The 26112-nt window shown below is 35.7% G+C and overlaps 1 protein-coding gene across 6 annotated transcripts in view; it reads right to left on the bottom strand.

Annotated features, from left to right (window-relative positions):
• The window catches only part of LOC122566427, a 132470-nt gene that overhangs the window by 37688 nt on the left and 68670 nt on the right, over positions 1-26112 (bottom strand). The window contains exon 1 of one of the 6 annotated variants that reach the window (XM_043723630.1): positions 5777-5943. The exons of the other annotated variants lie outside the window; for them this stretch is intronic. Within the exon in view, the coding sequence (XP_043579565.1) occupies positions 5777-5827 (51 nt within the window). The 5' untranslated portion in view covers positions 5828-5943. Of the gene's footprint in view, positions 1-5776; positions 5944-26112 lie in introns of those variants that run through there. 6 annotated transcript variants of the gene reach the window in all.

The following is a 26112-nucleotide window of genomic DNA, read 5'->3' as shown; positions in this document are numbered from 1 at the left end:
ATATTGGAATTGAATTATTTTATTTTCTGTCTTTTTAGATTTATTTACTACTTGTATTATATACGTACTTAATTTAATTTTAATCATTTAGTACCTCTGTTTAAAAAATTCAAATTGCAAGTCATCGTCGATTGGATGATAATTAATATTTCGTACCTGCTAATTTCAAACAAAAGAAGTATTCTTTATGTTTCATATACATCGAATTAGAACAGTTCAGATCTAATAATCTTTAATCAGGGTTGAAAAAGCGAAGGATGTGTATAATGGAAATTTTTCCTACGATTTTAATATTATACATTTTTGTACAGAATCGTGTTCATACCATATTTCATAAGCAATTTTTATACATCTTTGAAACTCCTTTTCATCGAAATATAATAACTAATAATAAATTTCTGGGATTCAGACATATCGAACAAATGAAAAATACAATGGTGTGGATTTGAATGTAATATAAGGAAGTAATGTAAATACAACAGCATGCTGTGTGATATGCGACTCTGACCACGCACGATAGTAGTCCACAGTATCGTGAGCACATTATTATTCCGAGGGAAAGTAAATCACAATTTCCGCGGCCATGTCCTGTAGCATAGCGGAACATTATTTTCGCCTTTCCGGTCTGACAGGCTAAAATATCCGGTATGCTCCTCAAAATCATACACCTTACGTTTGGTAAATTATCAAGCAACAAAATGACGAAATTAATATATCACCTGACTGTATCGTGTAACTGTTAAAATTAAAATTATTAAAATCAAAATCGAAGTTCTAATAATAATTCTCCGTGTAAAATCGTAAACGTACGAAACAAAATTTAGTTCACTTTAGTTACATTATTCTTTCAACATTAATTCATTAAATAAAATACATTTCTATTTATACTATTTATATAATAAAAATAAAAGATATTTCAAAATTATTGAGCGGGATTTTGTGCAACAGTTAAAGTGAAATATAACAAAAATGAGGAAACATCGTGACGGCCTAATAACGCGATATTTTCGGCTAATAGCTTCAAATAATAATTTGTTGGACGAGCGAAAACACGACGAAAGAAATTGCCTTTCATGCAATTAAGTTAATTGCAGAATTCGAGATTGCAATAAAGCGCGTTTATCGCGATACCATGGATCCTATTTAATTAGCTGTAATGTATTTTTGCGTGGAGGAAGAAACATGGGACTGGAACGCGGCTAGCTACCTACTTTTGTGGGTCGCGTTCCCTCCGAATTTATTGGAAGTTAATTCGATTCGAAGTTCATTTACGGGACCGTGCTAATTCAATTAAACACGGAGAATCGACGCGTTGTAAAGTCCAATTAATTTTTTCCTCAAACGTCTCGATGTTCCGGTTGAGTCGAGGACAAATGTTAAGCAAAATGTAGAAATGATTGAAAGTGTGTTTGCATAATTCTTTAAAAATATTTACTGAACAACAAGTTTTGGTAACGTCCTTGACTCCTTGAAATGAAGAGAACAAGCTAATCCAGATTCTGAGATTTCAAACTCTTTAATTTGGTCTTGTTCGTTTTACTGCAGAAATTTTTATGGGTGTGTTGGAGATAATGTGGCAAATTGAGAACATCAAATATTGGTTTATTCCGTGTATCTTGCGTTTCAACGTACGATATTTTTGGAAAATATTCTAAATTAATAATATTTAAACTAGATAATATAAAAAATGCTTGAAATTTATTTTACTCCTCATTTTAAATATTATAGCTATTCTACTTTGAATATTCTATTCTATATCGATATAACATTCTAGTTTGAATATTTCATTATATCTCGATATTTTATGCCTTTAAATTTGTCACAAATACATTAACATCCGCAATGTATTCATAAATAAATAATTCTAACAAATATATTTCAAATAAATATCTAATAAAGTCACAGATTAATTATAATACGGATAAATAGTGAATAAAATATATAAGAGTAATAGCTGATATTACATTCTCAAAGGATCTGTATAACCTAAGAAATCCATTGAACCCGCCTCATTCATGTTCCGTATTACGAGATCCGTGGCGTTCTCTTTTTTCTTCAGCGTTATCATAAAAGGAAGATCCAGAAGTGGTGTACGCGTATATGCGGGAAAGTGTTTTCATTGAATGGACGTGTTTTGAAAGACTCGTGAGACCCAACAGGTGAACCAGGGTCCTTCCTCGGGTAGGAGCGTATTAACATGACTTCCAGGTCAAGTCAAAATACAGTGCTCGAGAGACAAGTGCACGAATTGGTTGTTATAAATCGTTTCCCTCTTCAATGCACCTCTTTATTTTTTCCCCTGTCAAAGGAAGACGAGTATTTCGACGATGTAAAATACGAATGGCAATTTATCCGTAAAATTAATATTTAGGTAAAAATTATATAGCAAAAGTTATTTAAGCAAATAGAATAATTCTGTGAAACTTTTGTGACGTTGTCATTATATCAATTTTATAAGATAATACATATACGTCCTCCTATGTTTAATTTTCTTTTTTATGCAAGAATGCAAAAGGAAAATTATTTAGAATTTGTAGAAATGAATCGTTGAAAAATGAAGTAACTATAGGTCCGTTGTTTATAAAACAACGGTAATATTTACTGGCCTCACCTCGATACATATTAATTGACAACTAATCAACGTGTGAAGCAATTAGTGAGGAAACGTTACGGTAACAGTTACTCATTCTGTTTGTAGAAATGATTGGTCGTTCTGTTACAAGAAGATGGAGTAATTCATTGCGAAAGTCATCAATCAATATCCTCTTACTTAATGAAATCTGATGCGGTATCTTTTAACGTACCGTAAAAGCGTCATAAAACTTTTATCTCAAAATTGTCCACTTTTATAATTTTCTAAATTTTCTATTTATGCCTTTCGACTGATCAATGAAACTTCTATTTATATCTTTATACTTTCCCAAATTTTTTCAAGTTGTTCTTAATTGAATCACGCATTTCTTTTTATTAACTCGTTCCGGCAAAAGGAAGTCTCATAGAAATTATATTAACTCTTTACAATTGCAAACTGTGCTAAATACCTAATTATTGTTGCATGACTCCGAAGCATTCGTTCAGGACTGCTTCATGAAACGCACCGGTCTTGAAGAGAGAAGTATATATTCCTCTACAGACTTCCAACCTTGTTAAATCTTCTTTTTTCAAGTTATGCCATAATTCAATATATACCGTAAAACGGAATTTCATCGCATACAGATTAATCTAAAATAAAGATACAAATAACTGGAAACTTGCATTCTTCATAAATTAAAAAGACACTCTTGTGTAAATTCAATCTTTGATTTTATCTGTTTATAAGAAAGCTTGTCTACCTTTCCTCCGTTATCAATCATTTTCTTTATTAACTATTCATAATCGTATTAGCCAATATAATGGATTATTAGTAACAACATAACATTAAATATCAGCAACACTGTTGAAAATCGCAAAATAAATACAAAATTGTATGTTTTTTTTTCTTGGATGAATTAAATGTTTTAATCAAGCTTGTAATTACTACTCATTGTTCACCCATTATTCTTAACGTCTAGATAAAAGAATTGTATTAAGCGAAACAAAATTATCATGCAATCTTTCTTTTGAAAAAAGATGATAGATACTTCTGAATTAATATTAAAGCGTAATCTACTACCGGAAATTTTTTTTAACAATACACTGATGCGATATAACAATGCAACAGCGATTTCATCTTTGTATCAATTATTATTGGGCATAAGTCAATCCACGTGATGCCATGCGAATCATAAGCGATCCACAATGTTTGTAAAATTGCTTAATTTTCGAATCGCTGCATACACCTAATTAATCGTCATAATGTTATTCTTCTCACCCGATTCCCTTCACTTCTTCAGAATCCTACAAAAAATGTCTTTAATTTCACATAGCGGCGGTGAGCGTATTGTATATAAGTCATCGATTTCATCATGAAAGTGCCTCGTTTCCCACCGGCGTATCTGATTTGCATGCGTAACCGACAATTTCACGCGATTTCCATACGCGATCGACCCCATACACGCGATGGACTAATCGCTAAAACATCTAAATAGAAAAGCTGTAGTGGCGCGGAAACGCGTTTGATCGCATTGCTTCAGAAACGCGTTTATTCACAGACGACGAGAGGAGTGACAGGAAAACGAGAGGAAAATCGATCGCGAGTCGCCGCATAGTTTCAAGTTTCTTGCGACTCCATGAACCGCTGCTGTTGCCCACCGTTTATGCTATTATCGACAAACCACACGGATATTGGCCACCTCGAAGTTTTAATCGCTCATTTCGAAACGACCGCCGCTACCGGGCTCCATTAAATGTGTGCCAACTCGAGTTTTCTCCATTTCGAGAGTTGTTCACACGTGACAACGCCTCGTTTGGATCGCCAGAAGTTGGGACACGGTGAAACTATTCGGAATTCTTGCATTGTTTGAAGTATTCGGCTGATTTGAATAAGCTGCTATTGCAAAATTGGGATATTTTTATGGCCAATTAAGAGCCATGTTGAATACTTCGATAACCCGTGTATAGATTGTTTATTAGTAGATTACAAATTAGAATCTACTTAACTTCTGTATCATGAAAAGTTCGGCCATAGAAATTAAACGTAAGAGAAACTTTGTAAAGAAAGCTTCATACGTCTATAAATAAAAATTTCTAAAAGTCAATATCATTTTTATGTGTATTAACGGCGATTCAACGATCTATTATCAAATATGAAATTTTATTGCCGATTTTGTAACTTTAGATAGAATCTTTAGATAGATTAGATAGAACATTGAATATATCGATGGTAAAATAATGTCAATATTGGAACATTTTACGGATAAAAATAAATCCCAAAATACAACCAACATCTCGGCGATACTTGAAAGTTCGAATATACTATACCCCGAATGTTACCTGCCGTTTCATCTTATATTTCCACTCCTCTAAAAATCCATCACAGTCAAACCGCTGACCACAACCACAACCTGACCCTCTAGTTCCACCCCTCACGTGAAATTCCTGAAACCTTAAAGCCGCCACACTACAAAACGTATCTAGACAACAAATCCTCCGGGACGGAATACAAGCAAGCCCCGTATACACGGCGTGATTTAAACGAGCGCGACCAGACATCGAATCAACAGGTACACAGCCTCGGGATCGAGATACATGTAACGGTATATGCGTTATTCCAGCGTATCGAACTGCATCCGAGAAAAGTTGATCTTAACCACTCAGATATGTCTACACGATCTACGGTCTATGATTGCAAAATTAACGATAACGTAGTTACATAGATAGCTATAAATCGCCATTAGTAACGAATACGTTGTCTAGGTGTGCCGCAGGTTTTACATATCTTGATTTTGATAATTCACAGAAAGACGCAAACGTATTGTATAATAGATATACTTTAGGCAGCGTCCTCAAACTCAGTTTTTCTCTATGCTTTATTCTCTTCGTCACAGTTCTCGCATTACTTGGTACGACTTCTGGATTTTGTAATATTTAGATCGCGAATATTCACGGTTGATATGTCTACTATATTACCAAAAATACGCATCTTCTTGATTAAAAGAGAGCAAGTATAGTATTTGTTATGATATATAGCGGGTGAACCAAACGTCTACGAACGTTACCTTTCCCTAGCTGTTTTTATAAAAGTACCAATCTGCATAAACATGCGCAGCCTAGTAACATTTTTCAGGAACCAAGGGCAAGTTAGCGAACAAACGATCTAATGCGATATTTCATGAAGGAACGTGGAAAAGGATCAAACCTTGGCGATCTGGAAAAGGGCTTGCCTCCTTGGCCTCTGCTCTTGCTTCATCCTCGTCCTTTCTCGGCACGGTGCCAACACGAATGATCCTTCTCTGGGCGTCGCGAGACGTCTCTTTCACTGTCCACCGATAACAACTCCTCGAGATCATCCACGATCGATTTTCAATGGATTAAGGACGCTAGCACTGTACATGATTCAGCCGTTCTTTTTGTTTTTTTCTTTTTTGATGAACAACACGAGAGCACAGGACGATACACGAGGGTCGCGCGTAAAGCAACAAGTACTCTCTTAGCCGGGCGTCGGTGCAACAATGCCCGGATAGGGCTGGGACCGCACCGCGCCGACAGCAGCGCCCATGGGACTCCTGCGGACAGGTTGGGAAACGCGCCAAACCTGGTGATCACCACTACGGACCCGCGTTCGTGCTACGAAGCTACAGTCACTGTCGTACGAGGTATAGTAAGATCGTAGTACGCTATAGTATACGAAGTTTCTGGATGGAGTTGGAGACTCCAGGGACGCAGGCTCCTTGAGTTCTGTTTGAGAGTCCCAGTTTACATATTGGGCGTACATTGAGCATTTTGCGGCATGTTTTAGCATTATCTAGCACGTTGTATAATCGTTTCTTTTTTAGGGCGGAAGATTGGTTTGAGAATGTTTGAATGGGTTTGGAGATTTGTTTAGGGAATTACTGAGATAAAGATAAACGTGTATTGGATGTTTTTAGCGTGTTATGGAGTCGTTTCTTTCTTGAGGGTGGGAGATTGATCTTGGGCCGCTTGAATAGGTTTGGAGGTTTGCTCAGGGAATTATCAAGGTAAAGGCGTGTCGGAGATTTTAATTGATAATTTTGGTGAAGACAAATATTGTGTCTTTTACAATGTATGTGTCTTCGCATAAAAGTTGGATATGCGATGTCCTTTGATATGCCTGTGCTTGCTTTTAAATGTAAAGAATTGGGTCTTCGAGCGTATGGATAAGTTTGAAAACTGGCGATTAGAGAACGATAAATTACCTCTAGCTGTATAACATACTTAAAGCCCGCCATTGATAATCTCTTCTTCTTTTTTATATGCCAAAAACATCATACGCTACTAATACGTGTAATAAAACATGGGTGCAATTGAAAGTTAATAATTTCCACAAAATATCAAACGTCATTTAAACTGTAGATATTCTAATACTTTAGATAGACTAATTCTTTCAATCTAAAGAACCATAAAAAATAAAACATCAACCTGAATAAACGCCCTAGGAAGAATCTTGGCAAAAATATAGGCGGGTGCGTCCCTGTTGTTTACTACAGTCTACACACAGCCATCATTTTTACTACGAGGACTGCAGCGTGGGTGAGAGGGCCGGGGTCAGTTGTAACGTGAAAAAGAGAGGGAGAAAAGGGCGGTTGGGTAGGGAGAATCGGGTTTTCGAACGGGCGGAAAGGGGAAGTGGCGGACAGGGCTACGGAAAAGACCCACAATGTGGTGGGGAACAGGGAGACGCCGATGAACGTATAGTCGTATAGTGACACAAAAGATGAAGGAAGGGGTGATAAAAGGGGTAAAGGGGAAGGGAAGAAGAGTGAGCCCATCACGACACTGACAACGTTTTACGTTACGCTACGATGCTACGAGATTGTTACGCAATTTGATTCGGGAAAGAATGAGTAATTTTGGGAACTCTTTCTCCTTCGTTCGTTCCCTTCCTTTTTTTCCCTCGAGGGCTGTGTCGATTCGTATCTACCTCCAATTTCTACGTTTAGCGTCCCGCGGCAATTTGCACCAGGGACTTGTTCCTTTGTGGGCGTGTGAATCGTGAACCAACTTTATTAATCGTGTATACGAAGTTTTTCTGTGTTCGTTGCGTCGGTGAATGGGCGAACTATTTGCGTACGTGTTACTGCATTAATATTAATCAGAAAGTGTGTACTTCGGCGAGATTTTTTAACCATCAATGAAATTCAATTTCTTAGGACGTGGTTTTCTATAGATGATATTAGTCAGAAATTGAAGTTTTGTTTTCACGATGATTTCAGTAGTTTAACTTTGTTATTATGTTTAAGTGTAGGCGTACGTGACTCTAATTTTAAACAATTTCCTTTTATTTCCTTATTTGATGTGTATTTGAAAATGTACGTGTATAGTAGATTGAAGAGGGGCTTCAAAAGAATTTTCTTTTGTCTTTTTTTATTAGGAATGTACGATTATCTAACTTGAATATTTTCATCTCCATTTCCTGTAATATTTATTTAGAAATTAATTTTTATTACTTTTCAACGAATTTGATCAATTCGAATTATATTGTTTTTATGTAAGTTTTCTATAGTTTCCATGCCAAAAACGAAGCAAATTAACATCTGTTTTATAGAGCGCTTTCCTTACCACAGTAAAACACTGTAATTTTAACCCATTACCACAGTATCCATAAAAAGGTATCATTTCCAAAACACCGTTCATAACGTTCAAAAGACACAAATTTGTTCCATTTGTTTGTAACACATGACTGTCCAAAAGACTCGCATTATTCTCTCTACAGACTGTATGTAAATTCATATGGCGAATCGATAAACGACAGCAAATTTTTCTGAATACTCATAGAACGTAAGGGAGGCTAAGAATTATTGCGTTACTGATTCTTGCAACAGAGCTCATTCCATTTGTCCATAATCGTAAACCCTTCGGCGCGTGAAACGCTGGCACGTGTTCAATGGAAGAAAAAATTGATATTTTTAAAAGTAGATTGAAGACGTTGTTGGCATTCGCGTGATTCACGACCTATAAAGTGTTTGGAAAAATTTAAGACCTTAATTCGAATAAAGTAGTTCAGAGAATAGAGAATGGAGTTGAGTCGCTTTCAAGCGTTCTTTCGTTTCAAACTGGAAATACAAAACAGATTTAGCTGACGCCCTCGCAACCGGTCTTTAGATTTGCATGGCGCCGAGCTGCGATTCAGGATCGTTTCTACGCGTATTTAGTCTCCAACAAAATAAAGCTAAGTTTAGAGTCTAAGAAAAATTTATATGGATAGAAAAAGACGGACAGCAATTTTGTTTCGTAATCTATTGCGAAGCATTATAATTATTTAAATATGGAATCTAAGAATTATGACAATTCGAACAGAAAGTTGAAGTGAAATGGTAAAATATTTGTCAAAAATAATTTACGAAATTTTGTGATATTCTATACAAATTTGAGAATCATATAGGAATTTATGATACCATATGTAAAAACTTTAAAGGAATTTTTGATTCTAAACAGATTGGCAAATTTTGTTTTTTAATGGAAATTACATATCTTCAATTTAATGAATTAGCATGTTACCTTTATCATATGATAAATCACACGTAATGTATATTGGTATCTATAAAAAATGCATTGCATTAAGTAGTTATTGCAAAACGTTTGATAAAGGTTTTAATAACAATAACCACGTAAAAACTACAAAAATAGTATCGAATAAATGCCCTGAAAAATTTCCAGTAATTGCTCTAATCTAATTTAATGGTCCACAATGTTATAAACTACTGTACGAAGTAACGTATGAAATTGGAGATAATTGGTAGAGGTACCGTTTCGTACTTGGCGAAGTGAACGGATCCTTTACGGGAAACCTTGTTTCTAAATATCTTTACGTGAACAGGAAAGTAATAAAACACGTACTATCTAGATAAAAATAGAGTATAAAAATAAACAATCGATAAATATAAATGAAATTCTAATACTTTCATGCCTAAATCCCGTTCTTTAGAAGTTTTCCCTTTTCGAATAAATATTCTTATACATAATATTCACGTGATAGTGGAATAGAAGTAAAATTCAAATACTTGTAGAATACTCTAGAAATTCGATTTCAAATCCAAATTCCTCCCACCACAATCAGTATTAAAATATTAATACAATATTTATAGGGTACTAGAATAAAAGTGGAGTTCTAATACCTTCGCATGAAAATTCTCAAATTTTTTTTTAATATTATTTAGTTTGTACTTTACAATTTGTCCAGCTGGACATTTGGTAAATTTTTCTAACAATCCTCAAATCTCTTTAAAAATTTTACTTCCCATTCAAACTTTTGTCTAATATTATAATACATGTATAATGTACATGTAATACATATAATTTCAATGTTGTAATACCAACTTTCCTAAACTTCTTCAACAATTCCACTTTTAAATTCGAAAGTCCTTCTAGCGCGCATTTAAAACGTACCGAAATGCAAGCGCAACTGGGGCAGTATATTTCCAGTGATCTCATGGGAGGCTGGCCTTTTCAATTAGAAAACGATATTCCTAAGCACGTAGGACGCCGGTTTTTCACAGATCTGGCACTGTGAGGATTTCCAGACGCCACTTGTCGGGTCCAACAACAATGAAAGACTTTCTTTTCGGGAGAGTAAAAGGACGAACGATAACAAAGAGACTGCCGGTCTCACGGTCGTGTCAGCCTCTCTTCTCTTTACTTGGATGCTTTGCAGACCTCCTACGCTGGTCTTCCAGCATCATAACGATATCCAACGGACAATTGCCTTAAGTATTGGACGAACTTTTGAATTTTTTTTCTGTTTCCGTAGGATAATGTGTGTTCTGCTTTTCGTCACTAAAATTCCGAGTTTTACGGACAATGTACAGAAGAAGTTCCTCCAAAGAGAAGAATATATAATGTTTATTGTGTTATTTTATACTTGAATCCGTGTGTATAATGATATAGAGAAATTGTTAAATTCCCTATGGACAAACTGGAGTCCTTTGACAAAATTTGTATTTTCATTCATTTAATTTTTATTTTAAGTATAAAACTTTTGATACTTGTAAATTAAATAGTAGGAAATCTTTAAATTTTGTCAAAATTCAATAAAATTTACCGAATGTCCAGCTGAACAAATTGTAAAGTACAAATTAAATAACAATAAAAAAATTCAATAATACAAGGTATTTTATTTTATCAAGATTGAATAATATAGAAAAGCTTTTATCGATTGAAATAGGACAGCAAAAAATCATTTATCTTCAAGAAAAATCTGGTAAATATTATAAAAAGAAGTTTTATGATTTAAAGTATATTATATAAATTTAGATAAACAAAGATCTTATTTAGATCTATGTCAATTACCAAATGTCCAAATCTAAGAGATTATAATAAAATTCAAGACTTTAGGTTACCTGAAATCATAGTTTATCGCATTATAATACCAACACGTGGCTTCATCGAGTGTGTAATATTTTCCACGGAAAAGCAACGTGGGCGGTATGTGCAACAGCAATAGCCTTTGTTCGAGACGCGCGAATAGTTCGAAGCTGTGGATGATGGACCGATTGTAATGTCTGCTTGAGAATGTCATCGAGAACCGCGTGCTTACGAACTTCACGCGCAACCCACTATCCTATTTATCGACACTCCCCCAGATTCTTTGCAAATACATCTCAAAGTATTTACACACCTATGCCACTTAATGTTAATCTTAATTGTGTTTGCAACTATTGTATAAATTCTTCTGTGTTACCGCATACTTTGGTGTGTTATGTGATTTGCTTTGTAATTATAGAACTTAACGCGCCCTAATCTGTAAAGAATAAATTTGAATAGAGTACGATACAATGCGTGCTTTATGAGGTATAAAGCTATAAAATTATAATTTCAGAATTTAAATTGAATTGCAGAAATGTATTATACAATCAGATAAAAAAGAGCAATATATGGAAAAACAGTTCTTCAGAACTCAATATTACAAACTATTCCATCACTTTAAAATTGAACAGCTTTTTTTTCTTTTATTATTTAATTTGTACTTTACAATTTGTCCAGCTGGACATTTGGTAAATACAAAATTTGAACAGTGGAAGAATTTTTATTCCTTGAAGTTAAGAATAACATAGAGTTTCTTCGATTAACAAAAATATAACTGTAGTATAGATATTTTTCAAAGACCTTGAGATATATACGAGAATTAGTTGTTAGTCTGTTGAAAATAATTTTCTACTTATTAATTCCAATCCTTGTGACTGGTCGTCAATAAATTTAGTAGTAAATCAAATCCCTTGAATTTCTTCTCTCGTTCTAACAAATACAGATACACGATACGATTTTATAAAATGTCAGAAGTTAATCACAAAGGAACAAGTCCGATATCAATTGACCTCGGCTATCCATGGTGTACTATTCAATTTCGAATCAGTACGATTTGAAACGCATATTACGGTTGTATCGCATTGCTAACAGCGCGTACGACGATCGTTTATTCATTAGCTCTTGGTACACAATGGTAATATTAAAACGCGATACGCAATAGTAAGAAGGTATAACAGTACTTTCTAACGCGAACGATATTACGATATCCGATGCGTGAAAGAATCAGCGTGCAGGGGTGTGTTGATGAAACTAACAAGCTTGGAAATTTGATGAAGGAAATGTCATGTCATATATATCAGCTGACACGATTAGTATTCCAAGTGTCACGACATTGAATTGTAAATGAACTTTTGATGATATTACATTTTTATATTTAATTCGCTTATTAACAATGTATGTCTTAGTGAACATACATCCGAATAATGCGTGGTATAAAATATTGCATTTTACGCTACACTCTCACTCTATTGTATATTTTAACTTTGTGTAAACTAATATTTAAGCTTTGTGTAAACTATAGATTTGACAAATAATTATCAAATAATTATCAAAATGTTTTCTCATAAATATTTAATGATATTCAGAAGCCAAATTGAAATTTATACATAAAATAATACAGAAATTTATAAAATTTCTTCTTAAAATAATTTATCAATTTCCATTCAATTTTTTTATTTTCTTTCATTAATTGTTCTCGAATAGATGACACAACTGCACGTTTTTCTAATAACAATAACCGGGGAAAAAATATATTTAATCAGATGTGGTAGAAGAAGTCATTGAAGAACTCTAAAAGAGATCGAAATCTGTTCAAAATTCTTCACTCTGAAAAATACCATTCAAGCAACCAAATACCTTGTCACCGAGTTCCTCGCCAGTTGGTGTCTGTTTTATACGAAACGCACCCGCTCGCTTTTTTTTCTTTTTTTTTTTCTTTTTCATCGATATTATAGTTAAATACGTGGCACGCACGTTCCAGGCGGCAATTCAACTGGCTCTCGATATGTGCACCCCTTGCAGGGTTTCACTTGCGCATCTGTCGCCGTGCAACACCCTTCGATACAATGCAGGTGGTAAATGCGTGTCCTTCGATCGAAGTTTCGTCCCTTCACGCACGCGAATTGATATTATATTGTTTGTGATAGCAATTTCATGAATTTTTTACAAAACATTCGTGTGTTCTTGAAACATAAAAAAGATGGGTGATGTGAAAACGAAAGATACCCTAATTCACTAGAAAGCTACTTTTAAATTTAATATACGTCCTGTGGAACGTAGAATCTATTTTTTAAAAATGGAGGAGCTGCTCGTATTATTAAATTGTACACTAGACCATCCCTTCTAGTGATTCTCGTTTCAACCTCGCTTCAACGATTAAATTTGCAATAAAGAATCACAAATACAGGTTAGATGGTGTTACAAGAGATGGATTTTACTTTTAGAGAATCCAAAGGTTGCCCATATCGTTGAATTACTCTAACACACTCTTAGAATAACAAACTAAAATCAACGCAAGAAAACTTTCACAAGAATAACATCAGTCTTCTAAACTGGACTATTCAATCACTACACACTCCGCAGCAGTTGCAAACTTGTTTGCTGATACTTTTGAGAGGCACTCTACATAGTATAGCTCAAACTATAACGAAGAATTCGTTACGAATTGCAATTCTAGCTCTCAGAAATTTCCTGATTGACCTACCAATCAGACAACACTTGAAAGCGAATATTTCTATTTCAATATTCGTTTCAATAATTAAATTAAAATAAAAAGTATACCTCTTGTTCTGTCAAACGAATGAATTCTATTTTTAAGAATATTCCTGCAATGATTTGTATTTCAATCTTATTTCAAGAATTAGATGTACAACTGAAATTAAAAATACAGTTCATATGCTCTGATCAAGAAGACTAAAGAGAAAACACCCCACTGACCTCACTAAAGAAATAAAATAGACAAACTCGAAGATGGTATCCCGTTGGGGGTAGCCATTCACATGTTATTTAGCAATTAAGCTAGAAAAATTTACCGAATGTTCAGCTGGACAAATTGTAAAGTACAAATTAAATAATAATAAAAAAAATATGCTCTGATCTAGGAAGATTCTACCTTTGGAAAATGTAAACTAAAATTTTCTAAAAAATATAATAATTCTAATTTCAATTTTATTTTAATTAAATTTACGATAAAAATTAAAGACGTAGTTAACAGATTGTCACGAAAGGCAGACTCTCTATAAAAATCGATCAGGAATTTTTTAATTTACGCAAAAATTGAAGAAACGAAATTTTCTACAACCTGTGAGCTCGACAAAACGCAGGTGCCATAGAAGCTTCGTCAGGTTCAACAGTGCTAATGTGTTGAAAAAGGGGAGCACAGGTTCACCGTTGAGGTACAAAGGGAGACCGGTAAAAATTCTTCAAGCCGGTGCATAGGTCCAAGGGTCGTATAATCTACAAAGCACGTCCCAGACGAATGATTCTAACCTTCAGATGTCTCGGCCGAGGCTATCCTTCCATTCGTATCTACTGATCTGTGACTTCTCGGTGGTGGTCACCTCGATTTCATCTTATGCGACTAACATTTACATTTGAAACGATATCCATGTAGCAGGGTGGAGATCCAGTTGCTTCCAGACGTTCGATGGGAACTGGAGATGTACTGGAAGCTAGACCTCTCGATTGTCTGGTTAACGTTCGAGTTCTGTGAAAAGTATCGTTCTCTGGATTCTCGTATAGCATCTCTAAAAGCAACTTCTATTCAGGGATCTTTCAAAGAGCTACCGATATTATGAAACTAAACTTTCGTGGAGTATAAGAGGATTTTAAGTTGTAAAAAAATTGGTTCTTCTTTCAACTCTTGACTGGTGAGCTTTTTCAGTTTCATTTGGATATAACTCAGTCACACTATCATCTATCCTATCTTTTATAACATTCTCTTCATCATGAAAACTGTATATTTTGCGAAAACGAATTTACTGCTAAGTAGTATGAAGAATTCTTGTAGAAAATACTTCGCTACTTTAATAATTATTATATTTTCAATTTTATGAAAATATATTTTCTTTCCTACTTCTTAAATTTCGCCATAAACTTTCTTATCGACTCGACACACACAGGAACCTAACTTCTTGTTCGATCTAATCTCTATAACCACGTAACGACACCTAAGAGGTTACAAAGACGTATAAGACGAAGGGATAGTGTATTTGGTTGGACACGTTGCATGCGAAACTCATTCCTTTCACCGTGATTCGACGACGAACACCGGGAATGCGTGGCTCTTCTGCTCCTACGTTGACATTTATTCCCGACTCGATGACCCGAGAACACCTGCAACGCGGCTGATTGACCTCGAGTCCGGCAATGAATCGCGTATCCGCTGGCATCGTAACGAAGACAAACTACACCGCTGCGTTAATCAAAGTTGCCGCATCAATGAGTCTGGTCGCGTGTTCGAAGTATGTACCTGTTAGCTCAGGTTTGTTGAATTATGATAATGAATTCAGTGGGGTTAGCCCAGTCGACGTGTTTAGGTAATGAGATTCAGGATTATAAAATGATAAGAACTGATAATAATATAGTTAACCTCGTTGGTCTATTTAATTTTCTAATCGTAATAAATTTAGACTTCTTCGCTGACTTTGTTCTAATAAAAATTACTCTACAGACTTCCAAGAATATCTATAAACTTGGTATTTTTCAAAACTTTATCAATAAAGGAAGTTCTAGAACGTTTTTGTTGAAATTAGATGCTGTACAAATACTTTTTAGACTAACTATAAATTCATTTCTGCATAGATAGTTCAATTGTTAAGTTATATTCAGTTTCTACTTTTCGTTTGTAATCTAATAGCTTCTTCACTCGCATCGTTAAAATTCGAATCAAGAAATATAAAATTTTGCTGTACGAATTCTCTTCCTCTCGATCGAAATTCTTTTTATGTCATTTTATGTGTCCTTCGAGCAAAGAAAAAATTGAACGTATAAGGCCAAAGCGACTCGTTAAACGAACTTTGTAAGATGAACCAATCGTTTGATCAAAAGATTTAATCGACGATTCGATAGATTAGAGGTGCGGCGACGCAGGCCACTGACATTTCGACTTCTTGGACGTGCGCACGTGCTGTTCGCTGGCGAACAGGAAGAAGCGGTAAACCGAGTGCATTGATATCAGCCTGGCCACCGTGGAGAGAGAAGTGCAATCGCTGGATCTGCGTGCACCTGCACCTGAATTGCTTTCAGTAAAATTTTACCAACTCTGAGCAGCCATACTGTCCTCCAGAAATACAGATAACTTTAAATCGAACGTTTGAACATTATCGTGGACAGTACTATCGTAGATTAATTCATTGACTTCTAATGAGCGATATAAACGACTTGACTGACCTTTCGAAGTATTCTATCATTGAATGTACATATGTATATAGAGATGTTCATGATCTGCGTGCACGTTGCGTTGAATACGACGCGACGGCAGACATGATTTATCAGTATTAGTGATGCATATGATTCTTGAATTATGATGTTAGTAACCGTGGATTGTGTTGATTAGAATGTTAAATTAAAATGTTAATTAGGTGTTAGAGAGGACGTTGAAAATAGAAAATGTTGATTTTCATGAGACGTTTAGTGTGTTATAATTTTACGGCACCTAATTGATTTTTCGTTTCTCTCGATCTATTTTAGCAATATTTCTGCTCTATTTTTATTAACGGTACATATTTCTTAAATTTATTTTAAGATAATTAGCTGCTCTTAAAAATATGAGTTATATGAGCCGACAACAAAATACAATGTATATAAAAATTCATAAATTATTAGAATAACTGGCATTCATATTATACGTATAACTTAATCAAACATTTTTTAACAACATTCATCTTCCTCGAAGAAAGTTCTCCGGTGTTACAATCCACTATGCTGGCTTTACAAACGTAAATACTATGGCACCATACCTGTCAGACGTAGCATTCAGCAATGTAACATATAATCATCTGCAAACCTCTCTACCCATTAAACCAACGTCTGAGATTTCTGGAAACATTTGCCAAGCAGAAAGAGGGAAACCATCAACGATAAGCTTTTCTCCATATTGTTCTCCGAATTATCTACCATCAACTTTGACGTTCATTAGTCTAACATACAACCTTCAGTTTCCTATCTAAATTTATCTACGTATTAAACCGATTTTTTAAACTCCCTAGATATCTCCTAACGAGGAGAAGATGGATTTTGTTTCATATTTTCTTTCGGAGCAGCTATCATTAAATATTAACAAAGGAAAGAAATTTTATGCGTTTTCTTAATTACTTAAACCTCAGTTGTTAGACTCTAAATGATAAACATTAGCGCAACTATCGTATTTTTGTTCATATCCGTTTTAACTCGGAGATTTAGAAAACAAACAAAATGTTTGTTAATTTAATCGATTAAATCAAAGGAGTCTGCGATGGAAAAGACACGCGGTAGCTGAACTGCAGTAGCTATATTTTGATGGGAACAAATACAATAAATCACTGTAGACATTCAAAGGACTTCTGAATCTTCTGAAACATTTCTTAAAAGAGAAGGAAGAAAACCACGTAAAATTCTTCTTATTTTTCTCAAAATCCAACGTTTCTTGTTGCTCGTTAATTTATATGATTACCGTTACGGTTGCGCAATCATGAGCAGACCTTTCACCGAACACACAGCACAAGCAACGATCTCTGCTCTTTTCACGATGTTTTCGCGATTCTTCGTTCATCCTAACGCGATTCGTCGTTTATTCTGGCGCGATTCGCACGTGCGCCTCTCACCGATCGCAAGAAGCAAAAGGAACCAGGCGAAATACGACGCAGAAACAGCGCGTGGAGATAAATGATCGCCCTTCGAGGGGATAAGATTCGTTATAAATAGAGCAAACCGAAGCATCGTTTTATTTGAAACTGGCTACCATATCACGAGACCACGGCGTTCTTCTTCCTACGCAGAACGTTCATTAATTATTTCGCGGATCCATTCGTCTGGTACTGCGAACGCGATTAAAAATATCGCGGCATTCCTCCTGGCTGTTGAATGACCTTCAATGGATGATAAAGTGATTTCATAGAATTAGCATCGTCAATAGCATTAGTATTTATATTATCAATGAAATAGTTCTTTAAAATACTCTTACAACAAGTCTAATACTACAAGTAACAGTTGACTATGAATTTGTAATATACTTCGGAAAATGAGTCGATTTTTATTGATTTTGAGTTATTTCTCGTCCATTTAAATTCCTGGAAGATGCGCTTCAACTTTAGGTTACATCGACATCTCTCAATTTACCTAATCGAACGAAATTTCTGTGAAAAGTTCACCAAAACCGTTATCAAAAACACATTTTATTTTCATTAACATAATTCAAACCAATCTTTCAAGAGTTGAATCTTCCCAGAAAACTTTCCAAATTTCCACATCCTAATCTCTTCCTTACCCTAAGCGTTAAAACAGGTTCGAACAGAGGACTCGAATGCTTTCGATCTCGAATAGAAATCAGTCACAGCATCCCGCGCCTCGTCTTTCGCTTTCTTGTCCCTCTATCGGAGGCTTCTAACTCTCGGTTGATCGAGGTGCTGGTCGCACGTGCGCCGCTCGTTCCAGCAAAAGGAAGAAAAACGGTGATGGAGGAAAGAGAAGGAGGTAGAAGCAGAAACAGGTTTCCCCCGAACGATGTTGCGGCTGCTGGTTCACGAAAAGCGTCAACTCGCGCACGTACGCGCCAAGATTACCATGGTAGATGTTGAAATATCATGGAACGAGCCCCCGTTCTCTACCATCGAGTAAATAAACGTTAGTTACCCCCTTTGCGCTATAATATACAGTCACATTAATGACGTAAATTACGGCTCGGCTGTGACAAACATGAGTTGTGATGAAGCTTCATTTGAATTCCAAATTTACTTTTCATGTGTAAAATACATTTATAGAGACAGTGTGCATAAATTGTATTATAATCGACTTTATACTTGTCAAAGTTAATTATGGAAATTGATTATTAAGGTTGATCAGAATAGAGTTTATTAAAATAATTGTGTTCTTTCGATTAAATTTGTTGGTAACCTATTTTATTCCTTGAAAATCTTTATATTTAATTTAACTATATATTTCCAGAAGAGTACCTTTTAACCTTTACTTTTTCAATATTATATTGTCATTTATTAAACACACTATTGCATGTTTGCGTTTAGAAGACTATCAATGTGCGTAGCGAACTTAAAAGACCGCAAACGTATAAAAATGGGCGTCCATGATGACGTACATATATTCATCGCTGTCCCAGATATTTAAACCTGAAGAAAAATAACTGTTTTCTGAAGAGTCATCATTGGATGATTCATAAAAAATCTAAGAACCCTTTAAACGGTATTTGCAATACATTCTGAGATAAATTGTTTCTGGGTTAAATTATGAACGTCGGTATTTTCATGTCTATCACAGATTATCTATTTGATAATTTTATTTATTATAAATTACTGTGTTATATAAATATTAACCTAATATAATTATTTGGTAAAATCTTCCTACAATTGAAATCGGTACAAACATTTTCCACTAGATTGCAACGATAAAACAAAAATTCAGACTCGTCGTGCACGTGGGTGGTCTCTAATTGGAGGTTAAAAGAAACTTTAAATCGAAAAACTGCAAAAAAAGATCATTCTTGGCACTCTGGAATCTAGTTATTTGTTGAAAAAGTGCATTGAATCATGTGGAAAATACTTTAACTAACCACACGATGTTATGAAGAAACTTCGTACGGTTAAAGTTTTAGTGGAAAGAAGAAACGACAAGAAACAAATGCTACGTAACAAAGTCTGCAACAACCCATCAGGAACAGCATGTTCGTACACTCGTCCAGCATGCAACAATCGATTCATAAACGCAAGAAACGGTTCCGACCGAGCGAGCATAGTCGTGCAGAGCAGCGGAACTTGCGCAAATGAAAAGCTATTTTGCAATCCTGCCGACAGCTTGCACTGAATGCCCGGTGAACGTGTGTCCAGATCAGAAGAGATGGGATTCAGAGTATCGCGGGTAACGTCATGCACGATGGAGCCGATGATCTATGAGCACTGAAGGAAATGGTTGCTCTCGAGAGCCATCGAAGTGCAAGAAACTCGAAGAAGCGATGGTTCGATGATAGAACTGGGATTCAAGAAGTCGCAAGAGTCTTAAAAAGCGTAAAAAAGTGAAATAATGGAGAGTGCATATATTATTCTGGAAAGCGGAACTAAAGACAACGAGAAAGCTTATGAATAGATTTGATTTTTAGATGAACAGCTTGTTTCGAATGTTCGAGATTTGGTCGTAGATTTGGAGAAGAAATATATGCGTGGATATACTTGTTGAAGAAAAACTATGTTGTTCGTATGTAATAAAATATTAGAAACATATTGCTGTTATTTAGACACCAGAAAACTTATATAAGCAAGGTACCAGAATTTTATTTTTAAGAACAGTTTATCCTTCGTGTTATATTGCGCAACTTTCTATGAATATCTCAAACGAGAAACGAGATCAATTGTTTACTCCTGAGCTGCAAAGCACTGGAATGATAAATATATGTTGATTAAAGAGATACATTCAGTATATGTTAGACTAGATTCCATCGCTACTAGATTCCATCTAGATATAATAAATCAGAACGTTGATCAAGAAACGGGTTTATACAAACACCACATTCATACATTTTATTAATTATCAATCTCTAAGGACGTATTTCTTAAGCAGTGAGCTTCCGGAAGGAAAGAAAGAAAGGATGTCAGGGAAACATGTCAGCATTTCGTAGCTGTACTCATGTATAAGGTTAATTAATTGGGAAATATAAGTTCTAGAATTTATATACGTTCGCACTTAATTATTATCAAAAATAAAGGAAGATTATACATATGTATATTATTAAATTGCTACAAAACAGGAAAATACATGTTACTAATCCCTTGAATTCCCTCTATTCCTACAAAAAAAAAAAAACAACTACATTCTCAAAAAATAAACGACGCGATAAATTAAAGATCCAATATAAACCTCAAAGCGCTTCCAAAATGCACAATCTACCTAACTGCAAACTTTCAGAGTCATCAACGTTCATAAACCAATAGCACCATCTCCACCATCATCTTCCACCATCATCTGCCAACGATCATAACCCTAACTCCTTCGATCAATCTTCCGACAGAGCTTAATTGCATCTACCCGTCGTGTACCATGGAAAAGAAAATAGAGGACCAGGGGAATCCTTCGCGAAGAGAGTAAACGTAAGTATGACGCGTTTGGAAGACAGTCAGAAGGAGTTTGTCCGTGATTGGAGCCAGGGAAACCCGTTGGCGCGTTGTTTTCGTAGCTCGCAGGAGGCCATGGAACTTGAGAAAAATCGGGGAGACGGTGACGAAGAGAGGGAATTCGTTGAAGAAAGACCGAGACTTGGAACCGGTTCTCCAAGGAGCACGGTGACCACCACGCTGCTTACCAGAAGAGGAACGGTGTGTATCCGTTGCTAAAGGAGGCTAGCGTGGCCTGTTACGAGAGAGAAAACCGGTTCCACGATACAAACTGGAGTAAAAGTGTGCTGCATACGAGCCGAATCGGACCGCGTGCTTCCATGTTTATGACGCGGCCGATGTTGATATGAGCGGAGTCAGCGATTGATAGATGTGCCACATAGAAACGTAGAACGTAACTCGGAGAAGGGTACTACTTTTGGTAGAAAGTAGATACGCTATGTGCACTGCAGACCGTAACTGTTAAGATAGGAGATATAAATTGAAAGCTTTTCACTGCTTTTAGTTCCTAACTATTATATTATAAATTTATTGTTCCATTTGCATCGCACGTCCTCGTATAATAAAATATTAAATAAAGTCAAGTTTGTTTGCTAATTGGAACTCTATAAATGAAAATCCTCGAGAAAGTTGTTCGCGTATGTTTGAATTTATATTTACAAGTTATGATACGCGGAAAACAATTTCTACACGATACAGAGCATCCAGGATATCGATACTCGCAATTTGCGTAGGTCGGAAGCTACATGTGGGAGGTTATCCTCCTTCGCATCCTTTGAAACGGAGCGAGTAATTCCTCGAAACAGGATTACGTCGAGAGATGCTTCTACAGACAACAAAAGCGACTCTTTGTCATCCATATCAAGAAACCTTTGTCTCCGCTAAGAACACCACTTAGACTTAACGCGCCACTAACCTCCGCGACAGAAACCTTATCGTATCGCAACTACTATTTTTCAAAGACCTTTTTTCTTCGACTTACGCCATAATATCCTCGATTACTATACTCTCATTCTTCCACAGCATCCGAAAAATAATAAATGAATTTGAGAAAAATTACATAGTAAATATATAATAATGAAAATAATAAAGCCTCTATCGCTTGACAAAGCGTTCCATAACGTCAGTAACGAAGATAAGTCGGAATGATCACACACCTACGCGACAACTCGATTGGTATTTGCTCGCCGTTGGACGTTCTTGCACAAGATAAGAGTAAAAAGGAATTTAAATGCAGCGTTCAAGGGCGAGCGCAGTCAACGCGGGAAATGTTTCCATTGGCTCGTAGATGCCGCGATTTCTCGAAAGGTAAGTCCAGAGATTTCAATGCCACGGATTATGGCGGGAAGCGACGAGGTACCGGCCATATTGAAACCTCGCCACGAGAATCAAATCTCCTTGCAAACATCCCTCTTCCCGGAACCTATATTCTCGAATGCCAACGATCCCTAAGGCAAGCAAGAAACACTGAATTGTTATGCTATATAGTAAAACCAACCGTCAATACACGCAAGTTGCGCGGTACGGAAGCGTCGTTTCTTCAGAAAGATAGGTTTCCTCAGAAGCAACCAATCGTGAAAATCGTACGAGCTATAAAGTTCGCCGACCGTGTTTGTTCGCGTGTTCCTTGACTATTTAGTATTTTGTAGGCAATTTTAATTTAATATGTAAAATTAAAATTAAAGGGATTTTCTATGTTCCTTGCAAACAGATCTGCGTGTTCCTTGAGTTTCATCTTAAATAAATATCTGTTAAAACCCCACTGTAAGAACCGTTACAAGGATTTTCCCTCGATTTTGACTTATTATTTTGCCGTTGCAAAATTGTACACTTCGCCAAGGATATTAACATTCTTCAAATCACTCGACAGATACATTTTCCGTTTACTGTTACAATCTCGCTAAGCAAAAGACTTTGACTTCGTTCCTACTGCTTTCATTCTATCGACCAATCCTATAACTTTTCCCTCGATCCAAATAACTAGATACCTATAGACGGTAGTACGTGTCTTATGTCTGTTCAATCAGCTGACTCAACCACCTCCATTTCCCATTCTATTCGTCAGCTTTTTATATCTGTCGGAAAACACCTATTTTATCAACTCGTAGCTGTTTCTAAAGGGTTTCAAATGTTAAACAAAACCAAGTAGTTCCCGTGAACCGTGGAAACCAGTAGCAGCGTGGCCCTTTGTTCTTTCGACGACGGTTGAAGCCGAGGTCAAGCGAAACGCAAGCGTGCGGTCCATGGTCGTGGCTGAAACCAGTTCCCATTAAAAAGGCTTTCAGTGGCGCCTTCCCGCGGTGTTTCCCCGAGACTTAGCGCAGGATCGACGGCGCCGTTCTCCAACTAGCCAGGATATTGACCCGACCGCCGGTGCCATCTTGGATCACGGTTTACGTGATCGTAGTACTACTCACAGCTGACACCTACGTGTCCCCGGTAGCCCCGGCAAACTCGCGATCGCTTTCGAAAGACTAAACTGTTCCTATCATGTTCGAGTTAAGTGACTGGGCTGAAACCTTGACTGGATATATCTTAATTTATTCGTAACTTGATTCCTCGTCGTTTATGGAAGATGGTAAAGACTGTGATCCTATTATTGCTTTCACGTGGTACAGTGATGTAAGATATTCTTCATTATATTTGGAATTAGAAGCTGTAGTTATTTTACGGTACTTAATTCTTTGTAAATTAGATGAATGTTATTATCGTTAATACGAGGATCTGTATCTTTTAAACATAGGAAAGGATGAAATTCAAATTTTATGTTTCGAATTCATCTTCTCTCTCAGATACAGCGAATTAACGTAGTTCATATTTAATCATATTTTTCGTCTAAATTCTCGATGACGTTATATACATATTTTTCAGAATTTTGGTAGTTTCGTCAACTATAATCTTGGCACAGAAGCATATAATACGTTATAACGATCATTCATCGATGCTATCTTTCGTTTACTGTATAATCATTTCTACCTCTGAATTATAAGCTGTGACCCATGTTATCCACTGTAATAGTTTTTCCCTAATTTATTAACCCGACTATTTCAATAATGAACTCTCAATAACAAAGTGAACTAAACCCTTCTAAATTTCATTTTATCCATGAATAGACCAAAGGTTCGTTGTAAGTGAACTTACTTTGGGTTACTACAGAGTGTGGGTACATAAACAAAGGAATATTAAGCGGCCACTGAAAAATACAATCGCTCATTTATCAGGATGATTTATGATCGTCAGGTATTGTTTACGCGTGCGGGGTGTGGATACCTGCGTGCGTAGGCGTAAATCAGCATCGGCATTCTCTGTTTATTATTCTATCGCGGCTAGATCGCGTCGAACATCTTGAAAGCCACAATAGAAGAATATCTTCACCGATGGATCTCTCGACTGTCATCACAGCTTTTCGATCGGAGATTCGATTCTTTCCTTCCACTGAACAATAATGGAAGGAAACAGTAATTGCAAGGCGGTTCGTAACGTAACGTGACTGATAGTGAGAAAAGTACGAATTATGAAGCTCATACATTATTTATTTCAACAGAAGCTATGTTACTTCTGTTCTCTAACGTGCATTTAGTGTCTCTGGCTTTGCTCGACATGAGTTCAACGTTCGTGTGTTGTCCGAGCAAATTTAAGAGGAATCTTTATCGAGAGAGTCTGCTACTGACATTTCTCTTTATGAACGTAATAGTACTATGGAATAGTGTTATCGTTTATTCAACGGCGGTGAAAGGAAAGACGCCTGAAAAATTCACCGCGGCCCGCACGCGTATGCAGTTTGCATTGCTACAGGCGCCTTTACGATCGATGCAATCGTGAGCTTACATACAAATATTAGCGCTTCCTCGTTGATTAAAATGCTAAGACGTTTCGCGATTTGTTCGATTCGTTTCAACAATAAGTTACACCGTTTGAAATAAAAAATTTGTAGTTTGTGATATTTTACGTTCTTAATACGAGCATTATTGATCTGGATTTTTATTATTTATTGTCCTACATATCTACATATTAATATACCTGTATTATTTATTATATCTATGTATGTTGTATCATAATAAATATTTTTCATACAAAATTTAGTTTTATATGGTAAACCTCATATGTCCTATATATATATAGTTACTATAGAAATAATTAAGTTATAATTATAGCGTTTCTTTTCAATTCCGTGATTTTTAATTTCCAGTGTGTAAGTTTGAGAGTTTTAGTCCGAGGTTTCCTGTTATCGTTTGAATGGGTATCGTACGACGATATCATCAAAATGTATCCTTCTTAGACCCAAATCACACAATGAATTTTTAATTATTTGTTTCGAATCAAACGAATTGTTTGAAATTACCAAAGTAAAATTACAAATTTCTGTTGTAACATTTAACTACTCTGAAGATAATTATCTTGAAATTGTTTTAGTCCTAGACATTTTACAATTAGATTTCTAACGAGGTTTGGCTAATAGTGTAGTGGCAGAGATCGATACCGATCGACACACTCTAATTTATGTTTCCTTTGTTTTTCGCCCAGCGATCTAGAAGTAAGAAGTAGCTTAATTTATTTCATTTAAAATCGTTCACTGGTTTTAAAAGTACATGAATGAGTGAAATCTCTCCACGTGATTGAATCGAATGTACCCTCTAGCAACTATTACAAAACTACTCGTTAAACACCTGCCGCAACTCTATCGAACGTTTAACTCACATTCTTCTGCAAGATTCTTTTAAACGATTTCACTTAACCTATTTCATTCATTCATACTATTCTTGAATATTTTATAGAATATTTTTATGTGAAATATTAATTCATACAAGTAGACTTTGCTTGATAACACCATTGGCAGTATTTCGAGTAAAATTTTAATACAAATATGTTTTGCATAATTGTCGTGCATAAAATTTGTTAC

The sequence above is a fragment of the Bombus pyrosoma genome, linkage group LG4 (assembly GCF_014825855.1).
Source record: "Bombus pyrosoma isolate SC7728 linkage group LG4, ASM1482585v1, whole genome shotgun sequence".
In the NCBI taxonomy this organism is placed as follows: domain Eukaryota; kingdom Metazoa; phylum Arthropoda; class Insecta; order Hymenoptera; family Apidae; genus Bombus; species Bombus pyrosoma.
Note: the sequence above shows the minus strand (reverse complement) of the source record. Positions and strands in the feature narration are given on the sequence as shown.